At 33.0% G+C, this 17978-nt stretch overlaps 1 protein-coding gene across 1 annotated transcript in view; it reads left to right on the forward strand.

The window, feature by feature from the left end:
- The first annotated feature begins 10799 nt into the window (after positions 1-10799).
- Positions 10800-17978, forward strand: part of slc6a3 (solute carrier family 6 member 3) — a 31508-nt gene continuing 24329 nt past the window's right edge. The window contains exons 1-3 of the mRNA XM_088928434.1: positions 10800-11085; positions 13136-13267; positions 16942-17164. Coding sequence (XP_088784560.1) covers positions 10800-11085; positions 13136-13267; positions 16942-17164 — 641 coding nt within the window. The remainder of the gene's footprint in view (positions 11086-13135; positions 13268-16941; positions 17165-17978) is intronic.

The raw sequence follows: 17978 nt of genomic DNA on the forward strand, positions 1-17978 counted from the left end.
TCTGTAATACAGTATGTGTTATTTATTCACTCTCCCTAATTTACTATTTTTACAGCTTTAGGTGACTGAGAAGTGTCTCTTAGATTTTAGATCAAGTTTGTGACACTTGAAAAAGTAAACACTTATAGCTTCAAAGCTGAGAGGATGTTTGCTGAGGTCTGGGAGGGTCCCTTGAGCAGAAACAATTGTAAAGTTTACCTTAGTATATCTAGGTACGTTGTGGGTTAATGTAATGGGTTGTCAAGGAGCAGTACAGAAACACATAGTATCAGATGACATGAAGAGGAAGAGGAAGAAGAAAGAAAAGAAACAAACATCAGAGAAGAGAGAAGAGTCTGGAGGAGTTGGGACCTGAAGCTTGAACTAGGCGAGAGCCCCTACTTCATCATCCAAACCAAACCTGACTGGAGCTAAGTATTTGAACCTTGATAAGAGAGAGCATGGTATTCTGTTTTAGGGACCTTGGGTTTCCTGGGTAAAAGATACCTCAGTTAGAAATGTCTTTCCTGCTTAGGGTGCATTTTTATGGATAGGGATATAGGCTCCCATTTATTTTGTGACAGCCAGAGTGCAGAGAGAGATTTAACTGCAGCTCATTTCTTATGTGGCCTCTGTAGGCATTATGAGTTTAACGCTTAGTAACAGTCTGGGGTTTTCTGGGTGACCAGAATGTTAGGCCTCTGAAATGCCTTGTCTGTAAATACTGTACATAGTGTAACTTGTGTGTTGTAGGTTTTGTTGTCTGTAGTGTAGTTTGTTTCCGGTGTAATTGTAATAAATATTTGTTTAACCAAGTGTGCCTGGATTACTACTCCTCTCACCAAAGCTGTGCCAGAGAACAAAGAATCCATATTTCTCTAATTATACATTACCAGCCGCACAGGTATGTTTCTAGAAATCACTTAAAAGTTTTAAAAGTTGGGGGTTATGAATAATTATTTCACTTATTGACTAAACCACTCGGTCAAATCCTGATTGTCACCAGTTTTGTAACCCCCGTTTGTAACACTATTATTAATTATGCTATGTTTACAGCATTTCTAGTACTTGTATTATGATTAAGTGTTTTGAAACAGAACAGATTTTGACAAGGCAGAGATTGTGTGAAGTGAAGTAATTTCTTTGAGGAAGCACTGGCTGCTATAATATAGTAAATGATGTGTATTTTTTCCCAGAAGAATTGCAGATAAAATCCTAAAATGATTTATATGAATTTTTTTTCTTTCTGTCAACTTAAGCAATACCTTACTTTTAACATGGCAGCAAATGTTTGTTCGTAAAACGGCATTTGTGAAAAAACTTCAAACTGGGTAAGGAGAAAACAGGGTCCACTGTTTTTCCAGAACTGTACTGTATGCTAACCTTTCATACAGCTCTCAAGACTGAACAGCATTGTTTGTTCTCCTTTCTACTTTGCACTTCATGTTGTTTAGACCATTAATGCATTTCCTATCTCTTCAAAAAGAGAACAGTTTACTGTTTATTTAGCGTTCTATTTTCCGAAATTTAAATTTTTTAAAAAAAAAGACCAATTTAAAAATTGTAGTGTCACTGCTTCATTGTGGCAAAAAATGAATTTGGAAATTATTAGGAATGGCTCTTTTCTGTTCCATTTTTTCTGCTTAGAAAAAAACTGTTTTTTTTAACTTTAGTCACTCTTATAGCATCCTGGTAACCACCATATGCACAGTGATGAATGAGTGGCCAATGTGAAAACAAAAGCAAAGCAGCCTACAATATGTTCTTTCACAAACTTACTGTAAGTGCTTTTAACACTGGACCTAAATGCAGTTGCTTTGGATGTTGCCACAGATTAAAACAATGTTACCCTGACATGAAGTAGTAATTTGAAACTTTATTTTTTATGAAATTGAAAATTTCCAATAAATATTCACTTTGGTACAGATACAACTGGTAGAAGGGTTAACAACCTGAACAAGTCTTGTGCATTCAGTGGTATGAACTGTGAGACTGGAACAAATTGAGAATACTTGCTACGTGCGGTTTACCAGGTCTGTTGCTGAAGGGGCAATCTATCAACAGCTCTCTGAAATAATTCGGTTAGATCTGGTAATCATGCAACATTAGTTTCATTTCTTTTAGGTGTAGCATATCACATTATAATAGTCCTTACTACTAATGCTAACATAAGTTGTACAGTATATTGTACTGGACATTGCAAAATGTAAAAGGTTTAACAATACTTAATAATAATACTTTTGGAACTGAACCTTCTGACTCATGTAATTAATATTATATCAGGTAGGTAGTTGTGTCAGCATGCGTAGGCTGCAAAGAAACAAGTAATAGGTTTATTCAGGTGTGAGCTCACACCTGTAGAAGGCTCCATGGCCAAAACATTGTGTTTTCTTTCTTCTTTTTTTCAGCATGGAATAAACCTATTACTTGTTCATTAATATTATATGACTAACTTTGTAAACCGCCTTGGTATGTGTTCAGTGACTGATACAGATTTTCTGATGGTTACTAGCATGTTAATATTATGTTTGTTTTATTTTCTAAATATCAATATCATCAATACAGTCTAATTTTACTTCTTTTTTATTTATGAAGTTATAGAATCCTACTTACAGTGAAGAATAGCAACAATTAGGGTGGTGGACTTACAACAGGAAGGTTCTATGTTCAAATTTCATGTCTTGCTGTTTAAAATAAAATGCTGTTATCAGATACCTCAGGCAAGATATTTTAGACATTCCTGGATAAAGAACAAATGTTTTATCCAAGTGGATTTGGATAACAGTCTAAGCCAAATACAGTAATAATAAGCAAAAATAGTAATGAACTGCACAACCTGAATCCTTGTGTTAAAGGTACTGTATATTACTTATAGATCTGTTTTTTGAGTAATTGTCTTTCTGACTGGACGTTTGTCTCAGAAAACAAAATATTCTTTGCATTATTTTTCTTTTGTAGTGTAAGAGACAAACATGTTCTAGTTATATTTGTGGTAATTTAACTGAATACCTGGAAAAGAAGTGATAATAATGGAAGACCATTACCTTCTGAATATATAATATGCATGCTTAGTATTCTTTCCTTACATTTGTAATGGTGAAGCCAGATGATTCTGTTTGTAAATATTTGAACCTCTTATTTAAAATATTGGACAATATTAACGTTATGAAGCAATAGATTAAGAAAACCTTAACAATGGTCTTTCAGTGTACTTTAGATATCCCAGATCAGCTATTTTTTCTTTGTAAATACTGAGCTTTGGTATTTTGGGATCTTGCCAAATGTATAAGCTTTTGTATTGCTATTGACCCTACTCTTGTGTACTATATTTTTTGCTTGTTTAATGGCTCCACCTGCTGGGCTGAATGCTGTAAAGGATTTATTGAACTGATAGGACCAGATATACAGTTGCTGGTAGTAATTAATGTCCAAAAGTATTTTGTGGCACAATGTGTGTGTAAGCTGAAATCATTTTAATAATAAGTTTAGTAATACCTTTCAATAGACTAAAGGAAATATGTATTGAAAGCACGAAAATGTTCTTGAACGTCACAATGAAATTGACAGTCAATCTACACAACTTCCACTTTAAATAAACTTCCTATCCTTGTTTATAATTTAAATGATCCGTCATCAAGCCAACATTTAGGACTTTTTTACCTTTTCTTGTTTGTGACTCTTGAATATGCTATTGAAATTATAAAGAATATAATTATTGAAATAGCACTAAGTATTATGAGTTAGATTAATATGATTTAAAAATCTGTTCTATTCTTGTCTTAGGAACGTACTGTATATTGTTTGTGTGAAAAATCAAAATATGTATGCTGTTTTTCTACCTAGAAAAAAAATCAAAAACACTTTGCATGGTTCATCCAGACATTTAATTTGTATCACAAACCTACTTCTTGTATTTCAAACAATAATGTTTAAGATAGATTTGCACTCTACCTCATTCAATCAAACTGAACAAATACTGAACTTTGACTTTCAGTTCTTTAACTCTTTTGTTCAATTTATGTATGTGCCATATCCATAGTTTTAGGTTAAAAAAACAGAAATCTGAATTACAGTGCTCATTTTACTAAGAGAAAAAAGAGGTTTTGAAAATGAGGATTAAAATACTAAAATTCTTAATCAGTCTAGGTAAGGTGAGATGGTATAGGTAAAATGGATAGGAGATGGATATGGATAGGTAAGATGAAAAGAACATGATACACAAGTATCCACATTATCTGGTATTACCTAGTTTCACAAAAAAGGTTTCTCATGATCTCCCTTCTTTGCACTACCTAACCCTCCTGACATAGCCCTTCTATCACTGTATGCTAGGAACTCCTGATCTCAACGAGTGGAACATATGAATTTGAACTGGAAACCAACATTACAGGTTTTGTACTTGAAGTCACAGATGTGGTTTCTTTTTTGTGTGTTTCATAAGTAACAATTGCATGTTACTTGTCATGAAAACGTACTCTAGATTTTGTTTTAAACAAAGTCAATCTCATCAGTTAAATAATTAACTGACTTTGAAACCCCTGCTTTTGATGAAGTTACAGTACAGTACAGTACATCTATCTACAGTACAATATTTCACCAGGAACTGTGTGTCTATTCAAAGAAATAAGCAACTCATACACTTTGCCAGCTATTATACATGTTTTAGCAGGTGTTTTTTTAGAATGCCAGGGCAATAAGAAATGTTGAGATACTGTAGGTTTCACAGAGCTGCTTTCATTAAGAACTTCATAAGAAGTCACACTTACAGTTTTCAACCAAACTACAGATGGCGCCCTACTCTTCTCAACTATCATTTTTAGTAGCATCATGAGAGAAATAACTTACCTGTATTAAAAGGAACCCAAACTTATAGTATTAAAATATCCAAGAACAATTACTCTCTGAGTTCTGTTCTGCTAAAGGAGATATTTTCAAAACAAAATCCTGTACCCAGATTTAAACATCTGAATTTTTAAAGAAGTTACTGTGAAGAACTAGTTCTGATGCATATTCACTGTAGAGAGAATATAAATGTTATTACCTATTTTTTTCTAAATGCTGAAATTTCATACTGTATAAGATTTTATTGTTTTAGAGCCACACTGAATTCAGTACACAGAAAAAAAAATGTTTACTGAGCTGTTTTCATTGTCTAACAGAAGAGATAACCCATCTATTTGTGTGAAGTCAATTTTAGCATCTTGATTGTTTACCTTGCCACTTTTGTGACAAAACCAAAATTTACAATGCTTGTGAAATTTCATATTTTCTAACTTGACAAGAAATTTGAATTTCATATCATAGCAAAAGTCTGGTTCAACAAATAATGGATAGATGTAATTGGGTTTTTCTTTTAATATGCAAACTGAAGGTCAGACTTCACTTTTACTTTGGCTTTTTATTGTTGGTAAGATATCCCAAGCCAGAGCCAAAACTAAATGGACAATGAAACAAAGCAGAGCAAATAGTGAAATAGCGATGTTTTATGAAACGTTTTTATGAAAAGGACAGTGATTCAAGTTTTATATGTATAAAAATATGCAGCTTTTGTTCCAAGCTCTACTGGCATAGACATGGGGAAAATACAGCAAAAAGTAATGAGCAACGCCTCCATACTAGTCGCTGTTTTATGTCTGCTGCCAGTTATTCTACAAATATGTAATCGTTTACCAGTTATGGTTATTAAAGTAATTTTTTATCTCTTCCAGAATTAAAACATGAATACCTAATAACCTTCCAAAACAAGGGTTGTCTAATTCTGACTCAAACTTTCCAAATTAAATACTGAATTACTTGCTCCGTTGTGTAGAAGTTTACGATCTTACCTACAAAGTTGTATATTAACTACCATGAGAAAAGTAATCTAGAAAACCGAATTCTTCACTCGTCTGAATCAAGTACTTCTGCAGTAAGTATAACTTTACCATCTTTATTTTTGCGCAAAAAAGTAAGAAATTAATTTTTCCCCAAAGTAACAACACCATACGGTGAACATGTCTCCACCACATGGTTGAGCAGACAGACAAAAGTTAAGTGTTTCTTGATTTTAAAGTCATTTACACAGAGCAGAACACATTGACACACTGCAGAGATATGCAGTTCTTAAGAGGGTTAATACCAGCAGTCTGGTCCTTGTTTTGGAAGAGTTTATTTGGAGAGGAGGGCACAGGTCAGTGAGAGGGTGACTTTTTAACCCGCTAAGATGAAGAATGTGTTACTATATATCAAAGACTTATCAATCATCCCATTTGGTTATTTAGAATGTCTCATGAATATTTAAAGTTGAGCCCATTATTTCAAATAATTTGACAATACAATTACTTTATATATATGTAGAACACCAAAATAGGCATTCTGCAGTATATCTGTCATATATCTGTGGCTATTACATTATTTGAAACTTCAATGTAGAACAACAAATGTTGTAAAACCATAATTTCATATCCTTGGTATTCATTAAGAACATTGCCATTTCATTCATGCGTTGCACACAAATAAAGATGACTTGAGCATATTATGTGATATCATGAATAAATCCTAGTAATTGGACACCTCTTTGTAGATGAAAAAGCTTTTTTAATAATAAGTTCAAAGCCTTTTTGTATGCTGTCTTTGTTTTTGATTAAATATTTCTTAATTCAGTGCTTGTCTTTTCCTGTACTCCTAATTTTCATGCATCTGACGACTTGCTGCAGCCACTGGACTAGGTTTTCTTGTTTTACTCATGGATATTTGAAAAAAAAAACCCAATATAAAACAGTCTGCCATGTTCAAAAATGTAATTGGCTGTCAGGGTCCAGATATTCAATCACACCTATGTCGTTAGCTGAAGAGGTTCAAGTGGGGTGCCATGTCAGCATGCCAACTACAAAGGAAAAGGATTATCTGAATTCCATGGTGAAAAGTAGAAAAGCCTTCTTCAGAGGTGCGAACTGCTTTAAAGACCATGACCCTGAGCCTCTGGCAAAGTTGAATGTGGAGAAGGATTCCAGGGCTGAACTGCACTAAGGAAGATGGAAGCTTTATCAACTGATGCAAGAGTGGACAGATGTGGAGAGGATCTGTGTCCAGTTGCTCAACATACATTCATATTTCACCAGTCATATTTCCCCTTAATTTTGCACTTAAATGCAACACCTGGAAATATAACTCGGACAGAAAACTACCAAAAACTCTTCCAGCTGGCAGCATGGAGTGTCTTACTATATGTGAAACTTATCCTGTTGTAATGGAGCACATTCCTGATTTAAAAAGCATGAAGAAGCTTTGGAAGTGAAAGTTTTATACTTTTAATAATTTAAAATCACAGTTATGTAAATTAAACACTATAACACATTTAAATAAAAAGTAGAATAATATATTACACTGAGAGGCATTAAAAACACCAAATATATTTTTCCAATATTAATTTGTTCTGTATTTGTTGCTACTGTGTTTTTGCATAATTATAAGAGGAGGCTGAGGCTTTCAATGTTCGATGCACAGCCTGTTTTGCATGTCATGGGAATGTTGTTTTTCTAGTTCTTCATCTTTCATAAAGTTTAGTTTCACAGCTATTGTTTTTCTCTAAATGGAAAAAGTACAAGGAGAAGCAAACTCCCACCAATGGTGACTAGTTCTATAAATAATAATAAGAAATAATAAAATAAATCCAGATGTTCAGAACAATGACTCAGCTGCAGTATCCCTAAAAGAAGATGATGATCATTGTACTACAGAACTTCATAGTTTAAGGTTTCAGACAAGTAATTAATTAAAAATAAAAATTACTACTGGGGGTGCTGCATCACTCCTTGAATCTGGAGGAAGCCCTACTCGCTACAAGGGGAAAGTTCCTAATTCAGTGCTATTTCTAGGGTTTTGGCAAATGCAGTCTGTAGATGAACAAATAAATCTGAGGCTATAGAGCTTGTTGTGCACTACAGGTGAAGTGCTTTATTCAAGGAGCTCTCTGACTCTTCTGTCATTTATTATTTATTTAACTGAAATGCAAAGAAGCTGTACATTTTGAGTGAGGCACTTTGACTTTATTTTTCATATTTTATTGTTGCTGACACAAAATAAAATGGTTTGGATTGCTGTTGAATGTGACATTTTGACAGTATGCAAGCAGTGTATATTTTCTGTGCAGGTTTATGTGGTAACCACCTGTTAATAACCTTGCTGTGATCTTGTGTTTTATTTTTCATAAATCTCAATAGCAGTAATTGTGTAATTGCTGTCAGAAAATGGTTGAGATTTGAAACCACACCAATGTAATTTATTAGATTAGGAGATCTGACCATTAAATGTAATGAGATTTCTCAAAAGGGCAGGTGAGAGTGAATATATGCAAGACAAGGGCAGAGAATGTCACTGAAATGTTAGTAGCTATTGATGCAAAATGGGTTTACAGTATATGCACTGAAATATATACGTGTGTGTTATTAAACTTCTGGTGCTTGTAGTACTGGAAAATAAACCCCATACAAATTTAGTACAGAAACTACACAACATTGTACAGTAGCAAACCATTATTTCAAAGTTAATTTGACAGTACACATTCAGTTATTATTTACTGTAGGTTCACTATGCTATGTTTTTTTGTTTGTTTTCAACCAAAAGAGAACATGAGAATATAAACACACTATTTTCACTTACAAAATCACATTCTTAACATACAAGAAACATAGGTGCACATTTTATTTGATTTGCTGCTCTTCAATTCAACATTAGTGTATAACCTGAGTTTTGCAAAGATGGATTTTAACTTCATATGCTGTAAATCTTTGTTTCAGCTTCAGTTGCAGCAATTTCCACTAAAAACTAAAACAATAACCTTCTGTTTGATCTCTAATTGCCCGTGTTTTCCTCTTATGAAAATTCTGTTGACAATCATATTTGTATTCACCTATTTTGAGCTTTTCCAAGTACTGGAACATTTCTAAAAGCCACAATTCTATGCCAATCATTGCTGTTATGCTCAGTTTAGCTTGAATTATAAGTGCTTTGCTCACCTCACTAAAGCACATTTATTTTATAACCTTGTACACCTCTAGTCTTCTATTGCTCATAGGAAAATGGAGGCCAGACAAATGAAACAAATAGCCTAACTCTTTACTTTTGTTAACATGATCAGTTTCACAAAACCCTGAAGGTGGTGGGGGGTTGTTTCTAATGTTATTATTTGCCATAGTTGTGAGAATATGTCATCCAATGTGTGTGATCCTAAGGGAGGGGGTAAAGGCAGAACTGGTGATTTGTGTGTGAGAGAGAGAGTGAGCGGAAGAGAGGGAGTGTTTATGTTTCTCTCATATTTCTAGTGTGGCACCTCAGATTTCTTCCACAGACCCACAGAGTTCAGTGGCCCCAACAGAACGGCCGCTAACTCAAGAGGGCTATTTTTTTTTTCAAATGAACTTTGCAATATCTCTTTGAAATTAAACTGATAATTCACAATTTCCATGATACTCAGGTCCTGAAAGGCAACTTTGTTACACTCATAGAACCAAGATTCGTCTAGATCTACCAAATATGGTTTCAGCTTTAGTTTAAAGGTTCAGTGCTACAATACAGTGGGACATCTGGGGAGAAGAAACGACTGGAAAACCTGGAAATAAAACTTTCACTGAATTAAAAAAAAATCCGAAAAAAAAGGTGAGACATTTAACTTATTTTTCAACATAACGCATTCCAATCATTAATTCATACATTTCAGTTCTTAATGAGGAGGCTTCCATGCTTTTCATTTTGATTCAACAAGCAGAATGTATTTTTCACTGTGTTGTTACAGTAATTAATCTTACATTAGTTTTAAGTTATATGTAAACAATTCTAACCTAAATCTTTATAATTTAATAACCTGCAGTTACTTAACGGCAACACAATACTCATTTTAAACAGACAAACACAACACCACAGTAGTTGGTATATTTTATATGTATTTCATAAATTAGACTGAATAAAATTCTATGAATTAACCTCATCACAGTCACTTCAGAATTAGTTTTGATGGAGGTGAAAATATTACTTAATTTAACGAAAGTAAGATTAATCCACAGTAAAAGCAACAAGATTAGAGGTATATTTTAATACAAATTCGAAAAATAATGTACAGTATAATTCAAAGAAAAACAAGGGAAACTTGTATTTTGTATTTTCTTTAGTATATTCCACTGTTATACTGTTCATGTTTTATGTTTCTTTAAAGGTAAATATTATTTATCTACTAGAACATTAGAAAATTAGAATGTTGATAGAACTACCCAATAATATAATGTTAATAACAACTCTACTATATAAAAACTACAAAAAAAGTTTAAAAGATTTTCTTACAAAATATTTTTTGCTTTTCTGTTTTCACATACCAACTGCATATTTACATACAATTAAGATGTATTTTTCTTTATTTCATTATTTATGACCAATTATATTAAAAGAATTCACACATCAAATATTTGGAGCTAAGATGACTGTTCATAAAAAAATGCATCCATTAAAGGCAAGAACCAATGTCACTCACAGATATGTAGAAAATATTTATTCATGTTACAAAACTGATCTTCACGGTCAATGAAAAATGGTAAAAAAAATTACTGGAAACAGTTATGGTTGTAAGGCTATAAAATGGAATTTTAATTTTTTTCTTAATGGCTGGGTACCTTAAAATGTTAACTGTAAAACAGCAGTCATGTCATTTGGACCTAGTACTGAAAAACAGAAAATTGGGTTTTTGACCTTCCTGTTCTCTTTTTTTTTCAGTTTGAGGTCCTACGTAGTTTTAAACTGTGGCTGTGGGTATTTGGCTTGGAAAATTCATCTTAGGGTGCTTGGACCTCCCCATGATCAAAGGCAGACTACCAGTTGCACAAATGTCTTCAGTTGTTGCTCCAGCCAAACAGTCAAATACCATGGGTCCCAAAGAAGTAGAGCTAATATTGGTGAAGGAGCAGAATGGAGTGCAATTCACAAATTCCACCTTGGTCAACCCCACCCCGACCAGTCCTGGTAATGAAGAAAGGGAAACCTGGGGGAAGAAAATTGACTTCCTGCTCTCAGTCATTGGATTTGCAGTAGACCTTGCCAATGTCTGGAGGTTTCCTTATCTGTGCTACAAAAATGGAGGAGGTAAGGTGTTGAATCAAGCTTTATCTTTTCGAGCAGGTGTCAAGGCAAAGGCAGCAAAATGGATGGTGCTTGACAGAAATTAGATTGCATGTAGCCTTGGGTTTTGCAGCTTTGGCTATATTCCATCTCCACCGATTGACAGGGGCATGCGGCATCAATCACATTTTCAGCCTATATCTGCAAAGCATTTAACCTCCAATTACATGTTCTAACAATTCAACAGGAATTAATTGGGAAACACTGTTATGCATCCATGTTTGCAAGCAGACCACCTAGAGTGATCCACAGACATGGTTCTCTATTGCTAATTTTTCCAGAACATGAATGTTCAAAACAGAATAAAGGAAAAATAACATGTTATCATCAGGATAACTTTTTTGGTTGAAATTGACAATAGTGTACATTTAGATAGTTTTCTATCCACGCATTTTCTAGTAGAAAACGTGCAGTTTCAATTTTAATAAGAAGTAGGAAACAGCTCATCACAGATGATTTTATTACAGGCATACCGTAAAATTAGCTTAATCATCAGAATAGTGGCAGCACCACCACCAGCAACAATAATAATAGTAATTATAGTAATAACAACAACCTGTTCTATGATTATTATTTTTGATTGTACAGTATTATCAGAAAAAGAACAATTAATATAACCCAATCAATGCAGGGAGCAACTGAGTGTTCTGGATTTTTTCTAGTCTAAGTCTTTGTAATTAGTCCACTTTAAAACATCCCCCCTATTCTATACACACACAAACAATCTCATAGATATTTCTTTTAGACTTAGCTACAGACAATGAAGCGATGAGAACAATTATCCTTCATCACACTAAAGAACAGTGTTAAGTTTAGCAGTTTTAATTCTACAAATACTTAAATTGCAGGTGTATCTGTCAAATAAAGAAATTGATCAGATTTTGTTTTATGATAGTGTAGTGTATATTTAGTATACACTGTATATAGTGTATATAGACAAATTTTATTATTTTATCTACTCCTACGTGTAATTAATTCAAAACTTTATTAAGCCCCCAGCGTATTTTCCTTCTTCAATCTCTTGGGATAGAAATGAAGCCAAAATATTACTGTGGGTTGTGATCCTTTATGCCCTTGGCCCAGATTCTGTGAAGACTTAAAAGAGTTGACCTTTACTGTGTGCACATTGTAAAGAGAAGATTCTAAGAGAATGCTAAGAATAGATTACTAACCATATGGTAATGTCATACTGTCATTTGGTTTCCATTTTACACCGGATACTGAAGCACAGGGATTTGATGCTAGAAAACGCTCAGTGATTTTATCTATTGATGTAGATCATCCACTTGTCTCTATACACAGCACAAATCTCTAAAATTCCAGTTTTTAATGATGATTGAATTCTCTGAGATTGGAGTTCCATTCTTCACTTACAATAAATATATCTTTTTGATATGTGTTTTTATTGGATTTTTGCTCAATAGTGCCAGAAATCACTTTCTTAAGACCTGTCATTGTCATTGATAACACACATATCTCCACTAATGGAATTTAAATATTAATATGACATGACAGATTTTGCACATCTCATTTGTTTTATGGTAACAGGTATTCAAACAATTACAGTGGAACACTGTATCACTCAAGACCTCTGACTTTCTTCTCCCCCCTCCTTTAATTGTTTATTGGTATACAGTATAGAACCTACAGTAGTACACTTTTCTGTGAAAACAGCAAAATACCTTTCATTTGGTTCTATATATAATTAGTTGAAATAAAACGTCCTCATATTACACTTAATTTGCATGACATAACAATACGGAGTTGGCTTGTCTTTCCATGGAAACATGGTGGAGTGCAATGAATTTGTAAAGCATTATTTGGTCTGATGTGTAGCACAACGTACATTCAAAAAACAAAACTAAACTATCTGAGGAAAGTATTTACTATGTACAGTATATAATGCTGCTATAATGAAATGTTGCACTTTTTGTAATGTCTGATTGCAACATTTACTGGTTCTGATTCAATCAGTAATTTTTAATATATTCTGTTGTTATTCTTACTATCTCAGGAGCATTTCTTGTCCCTTATCTCTTCTTCATGGTTATTGCTGGAATGCCCCTTTTCTATATGGAGCTGGCTTTGGGGCAGTACAACCGAGAAGGAGCAGCAGGTGTCTGGAAAATCTGCCCAATTTTCAAAGGTATTTACTTTGACTGTATAGAAAAATTAAATTGAATGTGAGTTTTACATTGTACAATTTTATGAGCTTATTACAGAATTTAATATTTAATGTTTTGTACTGATTTGTGTGAAAAGGCTTTCAGTTTCTTAAAAAGTAGCTTGAAAGAAAATTATGTTCCTCCTGTTTTAAAAGTTGTTTTGACCCATTGTTCAGTAATTGAATTTATAAACCAAAATATTAACACTATGCATTGTTAATCCATGACTTTTCATAAGCATCAATTTCTACATTAGTCTTTAGTTTTAGTTAGACATTAGTTTTGGTGCATTTTCATAAAATGTCCTTGAACTAATTATTAGACATTTCACAAATTTCCTTAATTGAAAACAAATCATGAAATGAATGCAATTATCTATAGTCTAAATGTTCTATTTTCTTTTCAAATCTACAGAAACATTACAAGCATTTCTAAAGTGACCTTCCTCATTCAAAACAGAACATTTCCACAGGCTTTTAGGTTCAATATTTCTCTTTCTGATTGCTTCTGTTGTTCATATTTTCCACCTTCTTCATTTAGATTTATTTTTCAGGGTCCATAAAAACACATCAATGTGCTATGAATTTACTTCTCTTGAGGTGTTGTAAAAGTGCACTGAAATATTGTAACCTTTCCTGTCATTTCAAAACCATTATTTTACAAATTTCCAGATAAAGCACTATACTTTCAGACCTATAGTTTATGTGTTATTAAGATGGTTCAGTGAGTTTTGTTTTCACTTTTAAACTAATTGAATGTCCCTAAGATTTGTTTGACTGAATATGAATGCCTGACTCCTACAACATATACTGTACAATAACTGTGTTTCAAATAATTAAAGAGCAATAAGGAAAATACAATTAAAGCTGATAATAAAATTACTATTATTTTTATTATTAGGCATAGGACTGTTAGAACCTTCACATCCCTTTATGTTTTAGCATAATATAAACTTTTCTGATGATATATTATACTTAAAATAACACTCACTGTTTTTTCTCTCTTGGCAAACTCTGGACTTAATAAAATGAAGTACACAAATGTATTTCTATGTAATGCATATAATTTATACAGTATGCATGTGAGAGTAAAAGCTAAAGAATAGTGGATACCAAAGAGCTTAAATATACAGTATATTTAGCTTAAATACTGTATAGAGATATAATCATTTTTTGTAATTTTTTATAACTTTCATATTATATCCTCCAATTAAAATTTGTCTTGTTTTGGATTTGAATGAATTATTGTACAGGGGCCACAGACCTGCTTACTTAGTTTAGAATGCAGCCTAACTTTGGTAAGGTAATGATTTGTGCCCGCTTCATGAAAGCTGAGCTCTGTAACTCACTCCTACTACACACACCATAATATTCTAGGTTTTAGCTTGTGCATTAGTTTTATATTACAAATCCTTTTGGTCTTTTTGGTTATGATTTTTTTTTCTTTCAACCATCAAACTGATCACAGATAAATAAGCCATAAAACCATCAAAGTGATCACATAGAAATAAAGAAACTTGTTTGGTACAACTTGACAATTGGGGGAGATTTACTATTTTTCATTCAGAATTTCATAATTTGCTTTCACATGAGCTGGTGTCAGGGCTAATATTTGTCAATAATTTAACTTCTGTGCTACAAACACTCTCCACTTCCCCCACATCACAATATCTTGCATAATATTTATTATGTTACCAGCATGTACAGTATTACTATGTTGATCTTACCAGTCCTCAAATGTTAAACAAGTGGGGCCTTTTCAATACAGGGGTGGGCAACCTCTAAACAAAAAAAAATAATTTGCTGCTGTATGTGTTGGAGAATTAGTAGGTAGCATTCTTCCTCTACACCAGAATTTCAAAACCATGCTCCAGGGGTGGAACCAGGACACTGTCATGTATGAAGACTTCAGATGAGACATTAAAGTTCCTGACTACTTCATTATTGAAAGTCATAGCACTTTTTGTAAAAGTAAGAGTGCTTTCTAATCGCAGTATTGTATTTCAATTCCACCTCTTGGGCTAGTACAATCTCAAATTTCCTTCTTAATTCAAATGTTGAAGTAATTTCTCACTTATTGCAACGGATCTGATGCATAATGGTGTTACTGGCACATAATGGCTGCCACATGTCAATCAGGGGGGAACTGCATTTCAGTGGAGGATGGAGTGGGCCTCATCCTTTGTAAATGCAAGTAAATATTAATTAGAATTATTAATTATATTATAAATATGTGTTTGTATCAAACTCTCTAGGCACCTTATCCTGATGGAAAATGGCTAAATGTGTAAATTATGTTAGATGAGTTTATAAACTATAATATGTTAAAAATGCATTTGATGAGAAATACAGCAAATTCATCATATTGAGTGACAGCCATAGATATGTTGTGGCTAATCAGCTATAACCACAACAGCTCATAATGTTACATACTGTAGTCAGTATTTCACAGACAACTGTTCAAAAGGATGCCCAGGTCATTAAAATGAATGCATCTGCAATGCTATTTCTTTTTTATGTTATATTTTTTGTAAATGTGTTTCATATTTGCTACCAACAAAGATGGCTCTGTGGCCAAACTTTTTAAGCTGATGAATAGTTAAAGAAAGAATGAAACTCAGCAATCCAAATCACTGACATGACAATTATTGAGAAAGCCCATTGAGACATTAAAGATTTTGACATTTTAATCACAAGCCCAGCTTTTAGATTGGATGTCATTCAACAGGAAAATTACAGTAATTACACTGATAAACATGTTTTTTTCTTTGAGATCAATGCGTTGGATGGCTAGGAGAAAACACGTGTGGAGCCTTTTGGCAAAAATCATTAGCACAAGCACAATGAATTCACATTTCAAAGCTTAATATAATTTTTCTTTATATGGGAATCACAGACTCACAGCACCTGGACAGTAAAACAAATTCAATTATGTAAAATAGTGATGCAGCATGTTGAGAACAGAAAGGCAAACCAGCTTATATATTTTTTTCAATTATTTCAGTGTCTGAAATTGCACATTGTTGTTACAGTAGTTACAAACTACTGCCAAAAAAAAGATTGTTGTATCATAGATTTTATGTGTAGTATTCTTTATATAAATTATGAGGACAGTTTTGGATGGCTAAAAAAACCTACATTTATACTTTAAATAACAATGTGTGAACACAAGAAATAGTAAAAAAAGACAGGATGAGTTAAAGAAATTACAGGGAAAAAACAAAGAATTTGGAGCACACCATGGCCGTCATTAGGTTAAGCACTCAGGTGCTGTAGTAGCTCACCTGTCACGATTCATATAAGTTTACAGACATTTAGCAATAAAATTTAGCATATATTGAATTATGGGATATGATATAAAGGTCATGCTGAACACAGAAGTATGAAACTATTCCTTAGCTCTCTTTTGTTTAGTTGTTACATAGAGCCTAATTAGGTCTAACATATCTTATAACTGCTAAGACAAAAATTCAGTAAGTACATAACATTTAACAAAACTATGCCATAAGCTTATCAGCTTTATATTTGTTTAAAATTATATTTTATGTAAAATTGATTGACATTTTTTATTTACATTTTTATTTCAAATTCAGTTTTGAATCCAAATATGATGATTTTGACAATTTCAACAGAATGATTCGTTTCTTTTCTTGTAGGTGTTGGTTTTACTGTAATCATCATCTCCCTCTATGTGGGTTTCTACTACAATGTAATCATCGCTTGGGCTCTGTTCTACCTCTTCTCCTCCTTTACTGGCAATCTGCCCTGGGTGGACTGCAACAATACCTGGAACAGCGTGAACTGTTCTGATCTCTGGTCCTTTAACAGCTCAACTCTAAATGATACACACAAATCAACCCCAGCAGCAGAGTATTTTGAGTAAGTTTATTTTATGTCACCTAAACTGAACTTTTGGAGGCACAAATCATAATTTTTCACATGTCAGAGAGATTTTTATTGATTATTTCTGTCACAATGAATATGTATTTAAAAAAACACCCTCATCACAAGGATTAATGTCGTATAACTGTATTTCACTGTCTGAAGCAGTCCTTTTTGTTTGGAAATGTCAATGGTCCTGAATGCCAAAATTATTTTTTGGAGTTTTATTTATATTAATTATTGAAGCATCAATAGAAGCATGCATTCACTCTTCATGCCGAGGCTGCTGCACCTGCTGCCTGATTTAAGGCAAATGATGGTTTGAGAGTTATTATGGATTGGAGTGTGGGTGCAGGTGGTAAAATGTAATGAATTTCAGATGTTTATATACATACATATATAAAAAACAAATTTAAAATAAAGATAAACATTTTACAGAAGCAAGAGATTACAAGCTTATGGTATATGTATAAAAATATAAAAAAGTCATAAAGACCAAATGATAAATGATCAACATAAAAAACTATCTGTGTTATGGATTATGTAGAAGAATAGCCAGTGTTAAGTGTTTAATGTGTATAGAAACCTAAAGCTTTAGAATTTTTTGCCTGTAGATGATTCTAAAGCCTTTGCAATTGGCCTTAAAAGTATTTCAAGGTGCTTTAGTGTTTAATGTAAGGAACATCATTTAAATAAGAATAGTTTGCTTCAGAAAGTGATGCTGTACAGTACATTGTAATCCATACTACTTGCCTCTTATTATGATATAGTCTGGCAGTTTTTTTCCACACTGCAAGCATATCACATAGAC

Source organism: Atractosteus spatula, chromosome 12 (genome assembly GCF_055471065.1).
Source record: "Atractosteus spatula isolate fAtrSpa1 chromosome 12, fAtrSpa1.hap1, whole genome shotgun sequence".
NCBI classification, from domain to species: domain Eukaryota; kingdom Metazoa; phylum Chordata; class Actinopteri; order Semionotiformes; family Lepisosteidae; genus Atractosteus; species Atractosteus spatula.